The following is a 16,286-nucleotide window of genomic DNA, read 5'->3' on the forward strand; positions in this document are numbered from 1 at the left end:
TTATCATTTTTATGTTTTTAATAATTATTATATAATGGTTTTAAGTAATTATTGCTTTATGTCTAATTTTTAATTGGATTTTTGTACAACCAAAGTCACTTTCCGTGAGATGTATTGCCATTTAAAGTTGAGAAATGAATTGTATCCATGAAGGTCTTCTTGATTAATAATGAATTATAATCAATTTTTTTAATATTTGTTTCTGGTTTTGCTCATTTTTAGGATAATCACTCTAATGAAATGTGCAGTAATTGGTCTGAAATAGATATTTTTCTGAAAGAAGAGCTAAGGTATTCTTTTAACTGTAACTTATTAAGGATCAAATGAATTCATTATGAATGATTAAAAAAAATCAATTATCATATACTATTTTTCCTAGACAAAAAATTAGCTTTCAAGAAACTGGAATTCAGAAACTTCAGACAGAATATATGGCCTGTAAATTACGTCAAGATTTCTCTGAAGATGATGAGGGACAGGAATTAAATTGCCTAGAAACTGAACCAGTAAAACTCAGTGGAAATCAGGCAGGTATGTATAACGGTTATATGACTTCAGTAGTAAGGCACTGTATCTCTACAAATTAAACTGGAAAAAAATGTAATTTGTTTCTGGAATACTAGATAGTTGCTTCTCCAATAATCCACTTAAAAGTACAATAAATGGATCTTGTGATAAAAATGTCCATTATGCTTAATTCTGACTAGCACTACAGTGGTTCAGGAGATGATAAAGCTAAACAGGTCACTTTTTCCTGTGTACCGCTTGGAGAGTCCAAGCGATGGGTTAAATCAGTCTGGTTGCCCTGGGACTGAGGAATCTTTTTCCTTGGCCACACCTCCTGGTGTTACTTGGCGCCAGAATTTTTCCTCAGTCTGCCCGTTCCGGACTTATATTTGTGAGCTCCAGCATAATTTATCTAGGCTTGGACTCTCCTTCTAGTATTTCCTTTTCTTTTTCCTTAATTTGTTTTTCCTATAATTAGCAGTTCATTTGTCTCCCCCTTTTTGCTTCACGTCGTTTTGATTTCTCATAGAGACTTGGAGGTAGGCGTGGTGGTGGGGGGTGCTCCACTTGCCGCGCTGCCTTTGGACGGCAGCGGAGAGCTGCCGCTTTTGCTTTAAAGTGCGGCAGGAGCAGCGAGGCGGCTGGTGGCGTTCCCCTTTTAGTTGGAATTGTTGTGTTTTTGCGGGTTTTTTGCCTTTTGGAGGGTGTACCGCGGAGGGGTGCGCGGTCGCTTTAAATCACGCGGCCACCATCTTTACCATTGGCTCACCTGAAGGGTCCTTTTCTGTGCACCGCGGGAGAGTCCAACCCACCCTGGTTTCTCAGTCCAGGGGTTCGTGACCGTCGTGTCAACTTGGACTTTCTTTACCTGATTCATCACGCTTCCAGCCTTCACGCTTCCAAACCATCTCAAAATTCTGGCACCCAAGTAACACCAGGAGGCGTGGCCAAGGAAAAAGATTCCTCAGTCCCAGAGGGCAACCAGACTGATTTAACCCGTCGCTTGGACTCTCCCGTGGTGCACAGAAAAGGACCCTTCAGGTAAGCCAATGGTCATTCAAGACTATATAGAAATGGTAGATCATGTTTATGCTTGATATGGCATTTACTGAAGTATTTTTTTTCTTTGATACACCATCTCCATTGTCACACAATCAAAATCCAGATGCTTGGCAACTGACTCATACATATGATGGTTGCAGTGTCCCCAGGTCATGTGATCACTCTTTGCAACCTTCTGACAAGCAGAATCAATGGGGAAGCCAGATTCACTTAACAGATGCGTTACTAGCTTAACAACTGCAGTGATTCACTTAACAAGTATGGCAAGAATGGTCGCAAAATGGGGCAAAAGTCACTTAAAACACAAAAAACAACTTTTTCACTTGGCAACAGAAATTTCGGGCTCAATTGTGCTTGTAAGTCAAGGACTATCTGTATTAATAGTTAAGAGAAGATTCTGTATCAAAATATTATGACTAATGTATGCATGTAAAATATTAGTGCAGATCAAAAAGTGGATTCTCAGATTAACATTACTTAGGAAAAAATGCATAGCTTTACAATATTGTACGTTCTAAATTTCTATAAATGTCTAAACATCAGTGTCTCATTTTTAAAGGGACACAGTGCAAACAACTGGAACTTATTAGTAAACAGTTTGAAAAAGAGAAACAAATATTAAATAAAAAATTAGAAGAACTACGTATTAAACTGGAAAAATCAGAAGAAGAAAGTGCTGTTTTAAAAACCAACATTGCCCAGAGAACTAATCAGTTTCAAACAATAGAGGAAGAGTTATTAGAGAAAGCTTCAAAATCATGTTGCTTGGAAAGAGAAGTAAGTTAAAACTAAGAAGTCTGTTCTTAAAGGCTATCTAGTTTAATTTTATTTTTGTATGGTGCCTAGGAAGTTCTAAGAGCATACATTAATTCCTCTGTAATAATATACTCTGGCTAGAATTTGCCTGTTGCATCAATATGAGATCTCCTTTCCTTATAGTTTCTTTCATAGTGATAACTCACATTGGCTTAAGATCATTCTCACTATTGAACTAATAAATAGTTAAGGCCTTTTGGGATAATTTGTCAGTGCCCGAAGTATGCAATAGCCATAGTAGTATAGTCCCACAAGCCAAAATCAAATGTAACAGTATATTCTGTCATCAGATAAAACAGCAGATACCTATGTACTTCTTGTCACAGAGACGACTGATATTGCTGTTGATTTTAACAAAAATAACAAAAAAGTTACTTTGTGATAAAATAGGCAGCCAGTAAATTTGATAAATAAAACTAAATAAAAGGAGAAGTGACATAAGATTATAGGCAAATGGGATGAACTGAATGTGAATGAGTTTATGCTTTGCAATTTAAGTATGTATGTATTTTCTTAAATACAGCTCATGTTATTTGCCATTACTAATTCCCTAAACCTTGAAAAAACATATACTGCCATTGGTGTAACCATTTGCAATATATAGAAATTACACTATCTGTATAATAAATGTATAAAAGTATATCAACCCTTGTTCATTTCAGTTTGTGTAAATATTCTTTGTAGATAGCAAGAAAATCCTCCCAGTTTTCCATCCTTAAAAAACAGTTGGAAGAAAAAACTTTTGCTTATGTAACTGCACTTGCAAGAAATACTGAATTGGAACAGGAATTAATGGTAACAGTCTTTTACTCTTTTTTCAATATTTTGAAGTAGAATTAGATACATTAATTTATATGATGTTAAATTTTGTTAATATGCCATATTTTTCAGAGTGTAAGACACGCTGGAGTATAAAATGCACCAAGATTTTGAAGAGGCAAATTAAAAAGTTTTTGCACTCTGCAGACCTCACGAAAACGGGCCCTTTTTTTTTTTTCCAAAAAGGAGGGTTGTAGAGTGCTCGTGGGGGTGGGGCCAACAACAAGCAAAAAAATGACCTGTTTTTCTTGAAAACAGGCCTGTTTTTTTGTCAAAAAAAGGGACATGCATAGTCTTTAGGAGGCTTATAGAGTGCTGCTGGGGGGGGGGGAGCAAAATTTCTGCCCTCCCCAGCACCCAGGAGCACTCTGAAAGCCTCCTAAAGGCTATGCACAGCCATTTTGCTGAAGTGGGCGGGGTTTCGGGAGGCAAAAAATGCTGTATTCAGTGTAAAAGATGCACCCAGATTTTCAGTCTCTTTTTTTGACGGAAAAAGGTGCGTCTTATACTCCGAAAAATACAGTACTTTGATTTATTAGAGCATGTTTCTAATATAATATATATAAAGCAAAATTCTTTTTTATGTTGTATAAAATTGTGTATCTGATTTTTGCCTGCTAATTTTCTAGCTAATATTTTTAGTTATGCTTACACAGTGAGATAATGGTTACCAAAACATCCATATAATTTTTTTCAACTTAATGTCAACTTCTTGTCAAATTGTAAAAAAAAAAGGTTTTTTTCCTAGGCAATGAACTCTCAGCTTCAAAGCGTGGAAAGAAACATCATTGAAGAACAACGTCACTTCTCTATAATGTTAGAAGAAACGAAGTTAATTAATCATGAGCAACATAAGGAGATGAAAAAACAAATTGATTTAGTAAGTCTCAAAGTTGCATAATATGAGTTATTGAAATTAAAATTTCAATTCCCAAATATTTTGGCGGGATCTTGCATTTAGAAAATATATACTTCTTCCATATTCTATCTGGGCTTGACTGTATGTAAACACCTAATAGCTTGAAAAGTAATTTGCCCTCTGAAAAGTAATTTGCATAACTATTTCATGCAATAAGTTCTTTGTGGAGGCATACTGTGTGGCTTTTTAAAAATCATGCTAGTGCAAATTTCAATAAAAGTATAGGTAATGTTCCAATTGATAGAATGTTGAACAAGGAGCAATTGCCATGCTATTCTGTTATCAGCAGGCAAACAACAGCTGGCTTCCAGGAAATTGATGTTATCTATTAAAAGTCTAGAAAGAGTATGTTCAGTCTTCTGAATTACATTATTCCAACAATTCACATGAGAAAGAGTTTGGATGTAATATAAATGTACAATTTGCCACTGGTACAGAGTAACTTGAATTATAGTTGCCACTTAGCAACTACTGTTATCCACTTTCCTCTTTCTTTTCAATTCCTGCATGTCTCTTAGGTCTCCAAAGTCAGGAAAAATAATTAGAATAACAATTCTAGGATTTGTTCCCTACATAAAGAATAGGGTAACAATGTAGTTCTATCATATTGTAGATATTGCTATTTATGACTTTTTAATGCTGTTGCTGTATTTATTTACTTATTTATTTGTTACATTCATGTGCTGCCCATCTCATCATAGACAACTCTGGGTGGCTTACAAACATTAAAACGAATACACATTAGAATAATAAAACAATCAATACAAAGGTTAAAGGTGGAAAGAGGTATTGATGATACTTCAACCCATGGTGATAGAAGATCTCACCCAGCAGCTTCATGTAGATGTAAAAGAGGAATGGCGAGAGTTCTAATACACCAAAAAGGAGCAGCCGTGGGCTGGATCTCACTCCCTATCAATATTGATTGGAACCAGCCTTGTAGAAAGGAGCCAAACCAGCCCCCAAACCTGTAGACAGCCCAAAAGGATACCATGATATTAAAGGCTGCTGTGGGATCAAAGAGAATAATGATGCTTGCACCACCCCAGAGTGCTCTTGCCAGAGGCCATCAAGTGCAGCCAATACTGTTCCATAACTGGGCCTGAATCCTGTTGGAGGCTTTTATCAGCCAGGAGGGACAAGGATCTAACTGACAGGGGGTTGCAACGATAGCATCAAGGAACCTGTCCACTTCATTGCGTCCAACAGGATTGAACTGTTCTCAGATAATTGAGTAAGATCTTTTCTCAGGCATCTCATATGGATCAGCACCACACATGGGTTCCAATTGGGAACAAATCCGAGTGACTTTGTTGAATAAATTCCTCTGCACAACCCTGAAGATGATCTTCTGAGCCCCAATGCAGATGCGATAAGGGTGGAGAAATAATGATGTTTCACCACGCTTACCACCACAAGACAGGCCTTAATGGCAGCTTTAAGTCATGTCTGGAGTCATCCCTCATCTTCCTCCAGCAGTGCTCTAGGCATCTCTTAATCCTATTCAAAACTTGCAGCTCCTTCATAAACCATAGGGTGGGCCAGGCACAAAGGGTCAAGAGAGGCTCTCCAGGAGTGATCCAGTCACTCGGCTGCCCTTTGATTTCAGAATGTTACTAAGTGCAGCAACTCCCCCCCCCCAATGTCCCCTAGTTCAAACCCATCAATACTATACCTTACACAAGAAACAGCATTGTTTGGAAGCTACTGTATTTTTCAGAGTATAAGACGCACAAAGATTTTGAAGAGGCAAATGTTTTTTTAAAAAGTTTTTGCACTCTGCTGACCTCCCGAAAACAGCCCATTTTTTTTTCCAAAAAAGGGCATGAATAGCTTGTAGAGTGCTCCTGGGGGGGTGCCCCCCCAAAATGAGCAAAAAATGGCCAGTTTTTCACAAAAATGGCTCTGTTTTTTGTCAAAAAAAAGGGCATGTATAGCCTTTAGGAGGCTTATAGGGTGCTCCTGGGGGTTGGGGGGGGGGGAAGTGAGCAAAAAACGGCCTGTTTTTCACCCATTTCTGCCCTCCCCAGCACCCAGGAATACTCTGAAAGCCTCCTAAAGGCTATGCACGGCCATTTTGGTGAAGGAGGCGGGATTTCGGGAGGCAGAAAATGCTGTATTCAGTGTATAAGATGCCCCCAGATTTCAGCCTCTTTTTTGAGGGAAAAAGGTGCCTCTTATACTCCAAAAAATACGGTACATCTGCAGGCTTTGAAATATCAAAAACTGGTGAATAAATCACTACAGTGTTCTTTCCAACTGGGGTAAAAATGCTGCTACAAAACAAGGGTGGTGATGAAAGAGTTGGAGTTCAGCAGTGAGTAAGAAAATTGTAAATATATTTCTGCAGGTTTTTCAAAGTTCATTTAAAGCCCTCAGTAGGCAAGAAGTTATAGCAAATGCTCTGCTTTTTCCATTCTCAATCTCTGTTATCTTTGATTATTTCTTTCAACAGTCTAAATCGTATTCTATTGCTGTCTGTGTATGTGTCTTTATTAAATATGATAATCTATATTTTAGTTTGCTGTAAAATATCGGAGGAGGGCATTCTTGTAACATTGATGAATAGGGAAGGTATATGGGATATTGGATAGATCAATTACAATCTTTCTTTCTTATATAGCTACAGTCTCAAGTAGAAACTAAAAACCAACAATTTCTAGAACAAGAGAAAACAATGTCCATTCTCCAACAGGATGCTTTATATAAACAGCATCAGCTTGAATCATTGGATCGACTATTAATAGAAAGCAAAGAGGTAGCATTTTTGAATAATTAATGGTTCTTGGGATTTGGGTTGGATTGCTTGAAAGTTACTACTTGCAAATTGTTTCCTTGCTTTTTAGCATCTGAAAAGCAATTTGAGAGTTACTGTTAATGCTAGGAAGCTTTGCACTAACAACCTTCAGATGCAATTTCTAATTAAAAATGATAAAATAGCAGTATCAGAAAAGGCTATATTTCTAGGTTTGAAATAGTTACTTGTTCAATATACTGGTTCAGGCTTTCATAATTGGTATTTGTTGGGAAGTACTTAGCTTCAGAATTTACTGACAGTGTTCTAGACAACAGATTTTCTGATGTTTTGCCAGCAACTATGGCTGATCAGCATTCCAAAAATGATCATTCAGAAGCTGGAATGAACAAAGGACCAATCAAGATACAATGCCACCAAAATGGCCAATCAAAATCAGACTAGTTCTCATCAACCTGCACCAACCAGAATCCAGCTCATCTAAAGACCAATCAGTTCACCTGGTTATAAAGTTAGGAGCCTGGTCAGTTCCTGCACAATTACCTGTGGTCTACATAGCTAACCACTTTGCTTCTGAAGAAGCCAGTCACAGTTGCCCATGAAATATCAAGATATCTTCTGTCTAGAGTCTAGACCATAGTCACAATCCTGAAGTTCAACACTGCCCTACATCATTTGTTCAATATATATTGTTCATGTTTTATTTTATGAATTTGGACATATCTCAACAGATGGCAGAATCTTGCCAAACTTATCTGGGCTCAGAAGTTAAATATATTTGTGCCCGGATAAGATTTGAATAGGAGAGCATCAGGAAATGTCAATGTATTGGCTACTTTGGGATGTTAACATACAACGTTGAAGGAGGTCATGTCAAAACATGTCCGTATAGTGACAAAACTGTGTTCATGTAGTTGAGCTCAAATGATGTCCATCTTTGTATAGTATATTGATATGGCTAAATGAATTATGATTTCTTACTATCTTCATTCCCATTGCTCCATCAAAAATTTTGACATGCTTTGGTCAAGCAAGCAGTATTTTATAGATAAGACAGACACTTTTCTATTACTTGAAACTTTCTTGAATTTATCAGCTGTTGGAACCCCCATATCCTTGTGGCATAACTATTTGGTTGGTGGTAGAGACACAGAGTTAATAAATAGGAACATGAAATTATCAGAGTATAAGATGCACCAGAGTATAAGACGCACCAAGATTTTGAAGAGGCAAATTAAAAAAGAAAGTTTTTGCACTCTGCAGACCTCCCCAAAATGGCCCATTTTTCCGGGCCCGTTTTTTGTCAAAAAAAAAGGGCATGCATAACCTTTAGGAAGCTTATAGAGTGCTCCTGGCGACTGGGGGGCCAAAAACAAGCATTTTGCCTCCCCAGTCCCCAGGAGCACTCTGGAAGCCACCTAAAGGCTATGCATGGCCATTTTTCAAAGGGGGCAGGGTTTTGGGAAGCCAAAAATGCTGCATTCAGTGAATAAGACGCACCCAGATTTTCACCCTCTTTTTTGAGGGAAAAAGATGCATCTTATACTCTGAAAAATACAATAGATAGATGCCTGAAGGATGAAAACCTGTAAACAAGAGTTGGGGGGTGGGTAATACAATTATGCAAAATGGAAGGAAACTCAGGAAAATGAATCTAATCCAAATATGTTAGGACACCATACTGCAGATTTTTCTTTTATAGAAAAATAGGTGACAGTCAACTTGCTTGAGAATTTATAACCACATCAGAAATATGGTAGAAAAGTCCTAGTTTTTAATAACATCAAATATTCTGTTGATTCTGAATAAAAACAGGAAATGGAAAAACAAAGAACAAACAAAGATGAAGCTTTAAAGAAATTACAAGACCAACTTGCTGATGAAACAGTCAAGGTTTGTACAATTTTTGTGGCTTCTCAGAGCTTAAGGTAGCTTTCTTTTCCTCTGTATTGTTTAAAGCCTCCCCTTATTTTTCATTTTCTTTCAAAAAGAAAAGTAGCAGAATGGCAAATGGATCCTCTGCATTAATTTCATTTTTGACTTTAATGGGTAATTAGTCTTTAAAGAATACATCCATAAATGGATTATTTTCTTTAAATATTTAATATTTATTAAATGACCCCACTGTTTTATGAATTTATTACTACAACTATTACTATTGTTCAAATAACTTAATACTGAATGTAGCACTTAATTTTTCAGGAATACCAAGGATTCCAGAATCAATTCAAAAAACCCTCCCTTATTACCAGGGTTTACAAAATAAGAAACATAGAAGGAAAAAAGAAAAGGGAGAGGGGGAGCTAATAGCTGTCGTATGTTAGTGTGTTTATAATAATCATCTGAGATGAAAACAAGTCAAAGATTGCAAGTGCCAAATGTAGTTTGTTTCTTTGTTCTGACCCCCCCTTCTTCGCTCGTTCAAAGATGACAGGCAGACAGACTTAAAAGGAAAGAACTTTATCAGCTTCGGCTCACACTGGCTGCGAGCCCAAAAATAAACATAAATAAAGTCTCTGTCAAGAAGATAACAGAATGTAAAAACAAAGATCTCTTACGGCCCAAACCAGATGTCCAGAAAGCAAGCAAATCACTTCTCCAAGTGTCTCTTTGAATCAGGGTTACAGAAAGCAAATCACTTATCCAAGTGCCTCTCACAAACAAACCACGACCGATGAACCATGAACGAACGACGAACGTTGACTTCTGCAACCAGGGCGTGGCACCATCAGTCCTTTTATCTCCAGAAGACCACACTAAAGAGCCCCAGCTACATTGTTATTCCTGCATCCTGACTCAACTCACAGCGAACTTCTGCTGAGTCACAACATTTCTTAGTGTAGCTAATAAACTAGGCTTGTCTCTAGCAGATAGCCTTTCTTTATTGTTATATGTTTTCTTCTGTTTTATTAGGTCAAACATTTACAAAGAGCGTTAGAAAGCTGTAAGCAAGATATAGCTTTGTATTTAGAGCATTTAGAAGAAAATAAAGTGCTGTTTGAAAAGCAATTGGAGAAAAAGTCTGAAGAGGTAAACATGCTCTTTTTCATCTTGCTCCCCAGATAGTCTATGTTATATTTGATATACAAAAAATAGGAATTCATTTTATTAGGTATACTACTGGAAAGAAATGTGAGAGAAACTTTGTTGATTTTATAATACAACCAGACCTTTGTCGTTGCTAAAGACAAAGAATATTTAGTTATGTGGAAGTGACGCAATATCAGGATCTATTCCTAATTATTTTAAGCTAAACCATATTTTCAAATATAACCCATATTGTAGATTTTTATTTTCATTTATAATAGATGTTAATAAAAACTACAACTTGTTAGTAGCATAGATATAGATTGATAGAGCAGACCATTCTGCTAAAGGTGAAGTAGAAGGAAGCTGAAAAACTAATTGCCTCATTGCAGTCTCATCATATCATTTATTTTTCAGATACAGAGATTGCAAAAAGAAATAAAGCATAAGAATGACAATTTTCAGTCAACTAGTGAACAAAATCTTGCTCTACAGCAGAGTCTGCAGCAGCAGCAGCAAATGTTACATCAAGAAACCATTAGGAATAGTGAATTAGATGATAGCCAAATAAAGCTCCAAAAACAGGTACATGCTTCATGTTAATATTTTAAAAATGTATGACAAGCATTTATATAGTTCGTATTCTCTTTTTTCTATTACCAAGCGTATTTGAAATGAAACAATTTCATCTTATTGTGAAGCATTAATTTAAATCGAGAGTTTAGCTGAAAGAATTGATTATTTTACCCTCAGAATATATCTTGAAAGAGATTTCCTCTACGGCTAGAGTCCCAGTATAAGTTCTTCGAAGCAAAGCAGTCTAAGCCTCCAGCATTGGTTTGGCTGGTGATTGTAAGCCACGTTGTTTTTAATTGTCTTCTTTTGCCTACCACAGAAACAGAGATTCACACTGTAATTCTAAACAATTTGGTAGCATATCTCAATGCAAACACTTAGTAATGTGCTCTTAATATGCCATGCATAATAATTCCAATGCACAATTAGAGGTTTTGCTTGCAAAAAGTCAGAAGGACTACTGAGTTGAACCTGGTCTCACAGGAATGTTCAGGCTGCATTCAAACAATCAGAGGTCTCTTCTATGGTTCAGCAGAATACATATCCAAATCAATTGTTTTCATGTTTATTCCTAATAAGCAGAAATATATACCTTTTGGGGTATCTCAAAAATTTATAATGTTAACAGGTGTATAGGGTTCCTAGTTTTCTGGACCAATGGGCAACTTGAAGTTTGGAGATAGAAATACTCAAACAATTTTAATGTCAAAAAGTCCTAGCCCTAAAATGTTTTATTCTGACCATGAAACCATATACTCCAAATTTGCTTTTGCAATTAAATGCCTGTTTCAGACTGGAATATTTCTCTAAGATTGGAAAGCCTGGATGATTTCCAGTAATGTCCGAACTGGGACATTTCAATCTCCTAATATTTTGTACAACTGCATTTGGAAAGTGTTGTAGTAATACCAGCAACAAAACAACAATCTACCAAAAAGCAAAATGATAAAGTTTTTTCCCATGCCCAAATTTATTTTTTCTTCTCAAAAAACAGGTATCAAAACTAGAGCAAGAACTTCAAAAGCAGAAGGATATGTTGGGAGAAGAATTGAGAAGAACAAATGAAAGACTTCATTTAACCACTGAAGAAAACAATGTGAAACGGCAAAAAATAGCAGAACTTACTGCTACAATCAGGCATAGTCCCAATTTTTTAAAAATATGCAGTTATTTTCTTGAATGTATTATTTTGGAAGGAAAAAAGGGTTTATACCGCAATTCTATGAATATCCATTTATCCTATAGATTTTAGTGGAATTTATTCCCAGATTAATATATGAGTGCATTTTCAAATGTACTTATTTGTGTATTATTTATTCCTCCATTTACGGTATATTATGCGTTTTTTAATTACTGTAAATAGCTTACTCTGTTCTGAGGTGTAGTTCCCATTCTTTTGATTATTGATCTCCCCGTGGAGATTCGGACCCTCATCACCCTTCAGGCTTTTCGCAAAGCCGTTAAGACCTGGCTGTTCCAGCAGGCCTGGGGCTGATGAGTTCCCAGCCCCACTCGAATTTGTTGTGACTGTTGAGGAGTTTTTTAAATCTGTTTTCTGTATTGTTTTGTTTGTTTTGCTTGTATTGTCCCCATTCCCTTTTGGTTTGTTACCCGCCCTGAGTCCCTTTGGGAATAGGGCGGCATACAAGTCTAATAAATTGAATTGAATTGAATTGAATTGATTCTGGATACTTTGTAGACCTGCAATGCTATTGTTTTAATTATTTATTGAGGCGTGGTATATTTGCTTCTGTAGGCAGATTAAACAAGAGATGGATCAATGTAAAGATGAGTTAATAGACATGGAGAAAGAATTAGTGCACTTAAGAAGAGACGGTCATAGTAAAGCAATGCAGCTGAGCCAACTGGAAATTAATTTACAACAGAGAATCTCAGAATTTGATGAAAAGACACACCAAGGTAAGCTCTTCATTATGCTTTCAATATTTTTTTATTATGCCATATTGAAATGAATGGGACAACTTTCTAGAAAATTATTTTGAGAATGGAATAACAACATTAAATAAGAATACTTAATCGACTGGCTGCACTGATTTTAAATAACTATAATATATACATTGATCAAAATATATCAGAAAAAATGGTATTTTTTAAAGCTAACCTTCTTGTTTCCCCCCAAAATACCTTACTTAATATTAAATCAATGACTATTATGTCTGTAATTTTAGTTTTGGCTACGTTTCCTTTTCTTTTTATCTCATGGTTTTGATGTCTATGATTTTTATTTCTTATCTCTTTTTCTGTGCTCTGTAAACCATTACTTACCCAAAATGGAATACCATGAAGGGTATGTTTGCATGTATGTAACACTAGGAAAATAATGCTTGCCACAGTTATGCATGACTGGCAACACTAGGAAAAGAGGCTTGCCACAGTTATACATGACTGGCAACATCCATATTTATTGCATGCAGACATCCTTGAAGACTGTATGAGAACTTTTGAATGCATCATACAGGCACGTTTGCATACACACACACATATATACACAGTCATCTTAACTGGCTTACAGTTTGATTCTAAATAGAATTAAACTTTTGATTGTAAACATCTACTTCATAGAGAAAATGTAAACAGGGTACTTCTAATTATTGTAATATGTTGAAAGAATATTTTTCCTGACTCCCTTTCTTAGAACCTAGTCTATTAGATTTAGGGATAAGCAAACAGTTCAGTTACTCCCAAATAATATTTTAATTTTGCTTTTTTTTAATAGTATTTTATGGTGATTGCTGATTTTGAATTTGTTGTGGTTCTTCATCTTGGAATAGCCAGAAGGATAGGGTAGAAACTTAAAACTGTATCATGTGTAGAAATGCATATATTGTCTGGCTAAACATTCTTGATTGCTTTTTTTCTATTTGTACAAAAGTGAAAGAATTAGAAGATAAGTTGCTTATAAGTGAGACCCAGCAAAAAGATTCCATGCAGAAAATAGAATCTCTAGAAATTGACCTGGAAAACGCCACTGGGGAGTTAAAAACTACTTTGAGACAACTGCAAGACCTTCGGGATACATTACAGAATGCACAGACATCCCTAGAGGAGAAGTACACTACTATCCATGATTTAACAGATGAATTAAGGTGTGTTAATAAGCATTGCAGAAGTGGATCAGGGTAGAAAATTAGTAATTTCAGCAGGTGGCGTACCTACTCAATCTTGCTTGGGCTTAAAAACCTAGCATGGTTGGATCTGATTAGCATTTGGATGGGAGATCTTAAGGGAATTCCAGAGCTATATGCTGATGTTCAACAAACATCAAGGAAGAAAACAGTGGTAAATTATTTTTGTGTTTCTGCCCCAAAAATCTTCAGGGATATTTTACCACACCTGTCAGAATTTTATCTCAAATCAAGAGAGTCCATGTGTCTGTATATGATTATTTACAAAGTGAATAGATCATGTGTAGAATCAGAATAATAAACTCTTGTATTTAATTACTTTCCAGCATTTTGTAAGTACCAATAGAAGAGAATATATGTAGGTTTAGTATTTTTTAAGTACTGAATATTACATTGTTGAAAATATGTATGAGTGGCATGGCGACCTAGTGGTGAAGACACTCACCACCCACTCAGAAGGTTGAGAATTCAGTGCTAGGTAGAAACAATTATTTCTTTTCTAGGGTGGAAAGAAAAAATATATGTGGCTAACTCCATGTAAGCATCAGGAAGGGCATCCAGCCAGTAAATGCCCAACTCCGTCCAGTTGCCCCAATTCTACCCCAAATAGGGAATACAGGATCATTAAAAAGGGAGTTTATTGTTGAAAATATGTATGCGTAAAATTAAATGCATATTTAAATTCATTTTTTCTAGTATCTATAGGGAAAAAATCATTTGTATTTATTAATATCTCCTATTAAGTATTATGTGGTTTAATATGATTAATTATATTAACCCAAAATTCAGTGTCAAGTGATCAAAACTATACTACAATTTCTGCTAATAGATTTGGCTGTGTTTTTTCCTTAATTTTTATGAGTCACAGATTGAATGTTCTAAATAAACATAGAATCAGGATATAGAGGAATTGGATGAGGATAATTAGAATTTAACTTCCCTAACATAGAAAATATTTCTCGTTTTTAAATGAAAATTGCAGAGAATGCAAGGATGAACTTGAAGAGAAAAAGCAAGAACTTCTTGACATGGAAAAGGTGCTGAAAGAAAGAAATTGGGATTTGAAACAAAGAGCAGCTCAGGTTAGAAGAATATGTAAATTTAATAAGCTTTTAAGAATGATTGGGACATTATTAGTAAATATATTTGGGATGCATATTTTCATTAATGCTCCACAATTTTAGTGTGTGCAGGTAATTCTCAATTTATAACCATTTGTTTAATGGTGGTTTGAAATTATGACAGCTGTGGAAAAAGAAATGTATGACCCATCCTGAAATTATGATTGTTGCACCATCCTTGTGGTCACAATTTGGTGGTCAGCAATCAGCTTACATTTACAACAGTTGCAGTGTCTTGCGGTCATGTGGTCATAATTTGCAACCTTCCAGCTGGCTTCCACAAAGTCAACTGGGGAAGCTAGAATCACTTAACAACCATGTGATTTGCTTAGCAACTTTAGTAAAATGGTCACAAAATTGGGTCCCATCACATGGTGACCTGCTTAATGGCTGCATAACTTAGCAATCAAAATTCAAGTCCCAATTGTGGTCATGAGTTGAAGTTAATATTTCTTTCTGTTTTCATATTTTGTCTTTCCTTTTTTAAAAGGTTACACAGTTGGATATGTCAATTCGTGAATACAGGGGAGAAATGGAACAAAAAATAATTACATTGCAAGGTAGCTTGGAAAAAGCAGAGCTGCAGATAAAAGATTATAATAAACAGGTACTATTATTGTTCAAAATGCGCTTCTAGTTGCTTACTTTCCACAAATTTCTGATGTGAAGAGTTTTAACTCCTCAAATGATTATTCTTTTTTAACTTATTTGCTTACATTTTGCTTTCAGATTGAAAGTTTGGCAAGCAAGGTACAGTATTCAAAAGAGGAGCTTAAAGAAAAAGAGTATAATATTCTCCAACAAGATCAAGAGATAAATCTTCTTAGAAAAGAGAATGAACAAAAACAACAAAGAATAACAGATACTGAGAAAGTAAGTTTTATCTTGTATATTCTTTTCTCTGCCTTTTTTTTCAATACTCCAGGTTTCTAATCTAACCAGTTACTTATTTAATCAATAATATATGATAAGGAATAACATTGCCTTTTCATGAAAGAGACTATTGTCTGAAATATGTTCCACTGAATTTATTGAAGCTTGCTCAAATATAGTTTGCTTACTTTTCCATGAGAACTTGCCAGTATTTTTGCATTTCATTTTCTGATACTGCTATTTTTTTTCTTTCTCTTTAGATAAGTTTGTATGCATATCTGCCAACAAAGAATATTGTTCCATCTGGCTGATAATTTTAACACACTTTGAACTGTTTTTCAGACAGCAGATCTGATTTTAAGACAACAAATAAGAACTACTAAATTGAAATAACAGGAAGACACAAGATTTTTAGTATGTAAAAAAACCACTTTTCTCTTTTTAGAAGCTGAAAGACCAAGAAAGGTGTATTGCAGAACAGTATAAAGAAATACTTGATTTGGGGCAGCAGCTGAGACTGGAACGTGAAGCAATGAAACAAGTTCATGTGGATTTGTTAGAGAGCCGCCGCCAACAGGCTCAAGCTCAGAGAGATGTGGAAAGGATCTCTCTTGAACTGGAAGAAGTGAACCATATCTCACATGAAAAAGTAACCAACTTTACAG

General features: G+C 35.7%; 1 protein-coding gene across 4 annotated transcripts in view; it reads left to right on the forward strand.

Moving 5' to 3' along the window:
- CCDC18 (coiled-coil domain containing 18) overlaps positions 1-16,286 on the forward strand; it is a 35,441-nt gene that overhangs the window by 14,497 nt on the left and 4,658 nt on the right. For 3 of the 4 annotated variants that reach the window (XM_087719252.1, XM_087719250.1, XM_087719251.1), the window contains exons 10-25: positions 223-290; positions 380-531; positions 2,129-2,346; positions 3,070-3,180; positions 3,953-4,084; positions 6,747-6,881; positions 8,694-8,771; positions 9,792-9,908; positions 10,323-10,490; positions 11,476-11,618; positions 12,238-12,401; positions 13,375-13,588; positions 14,610-14,709; positions 15,239-15,355; positions 15,478-15,621; positions 16,067-16,270. In XM_087719252.1, coding sequence (XP_087575378.1) covers positions 223-290; positions 380-531; positions 2,129-2,346; positions 3,070-3,180; positions 3,953-4,084; positions 6,747-6,881; positions 8,694-8,771; positions 9,792-9,908; positions 10,323-10,490; positions 11,476-11,618; positions 12,238-12,401; positions 13,375-13,588; positions 14,610-14,709; positions 15,239-15,355; positions 15,478-15,621; positions 16,067-16,270 — 2,265 coding nt within the window. The remainder of the gene's footprint in view (positions 1-222; positions 291-379; positions 532-2,128; positions 2,347-3,069; positions 3,181-3,952; positions 4,085-6,746; positions 6,882-8,693; positions 8,772-9,791; positions 9,909-10,322; positions 10,491-11,475; positions 11,619-12,237; positions 12,402-13,374; positions 13,589-14,609; positions 14,710-15,238; positions 15,356-15,477; positions 15,622-16,066; positions 16,271-16,286) is intronic. The other variant, XM_087719253.1, reaches the window with a different exon arrangement.

This window comes from Thamnophis sirtalis, unplaced genomic scaffold (genome assembly GCF_051295495.1).
Source record: "Thamnophis sirtalis isolate CommonGarterSnake01/CBP01778 unplaced genomic scaffold, rThaSir2_p1.2 scaffold_7, whole genome shotgun sequence".
Taxonomy (NCBI): Eukaryota; Metazoa; Chordata; class Lepidosauria; order Squamata; family Natricidae; genus Thamnophis; species Thamnophis sirtalis.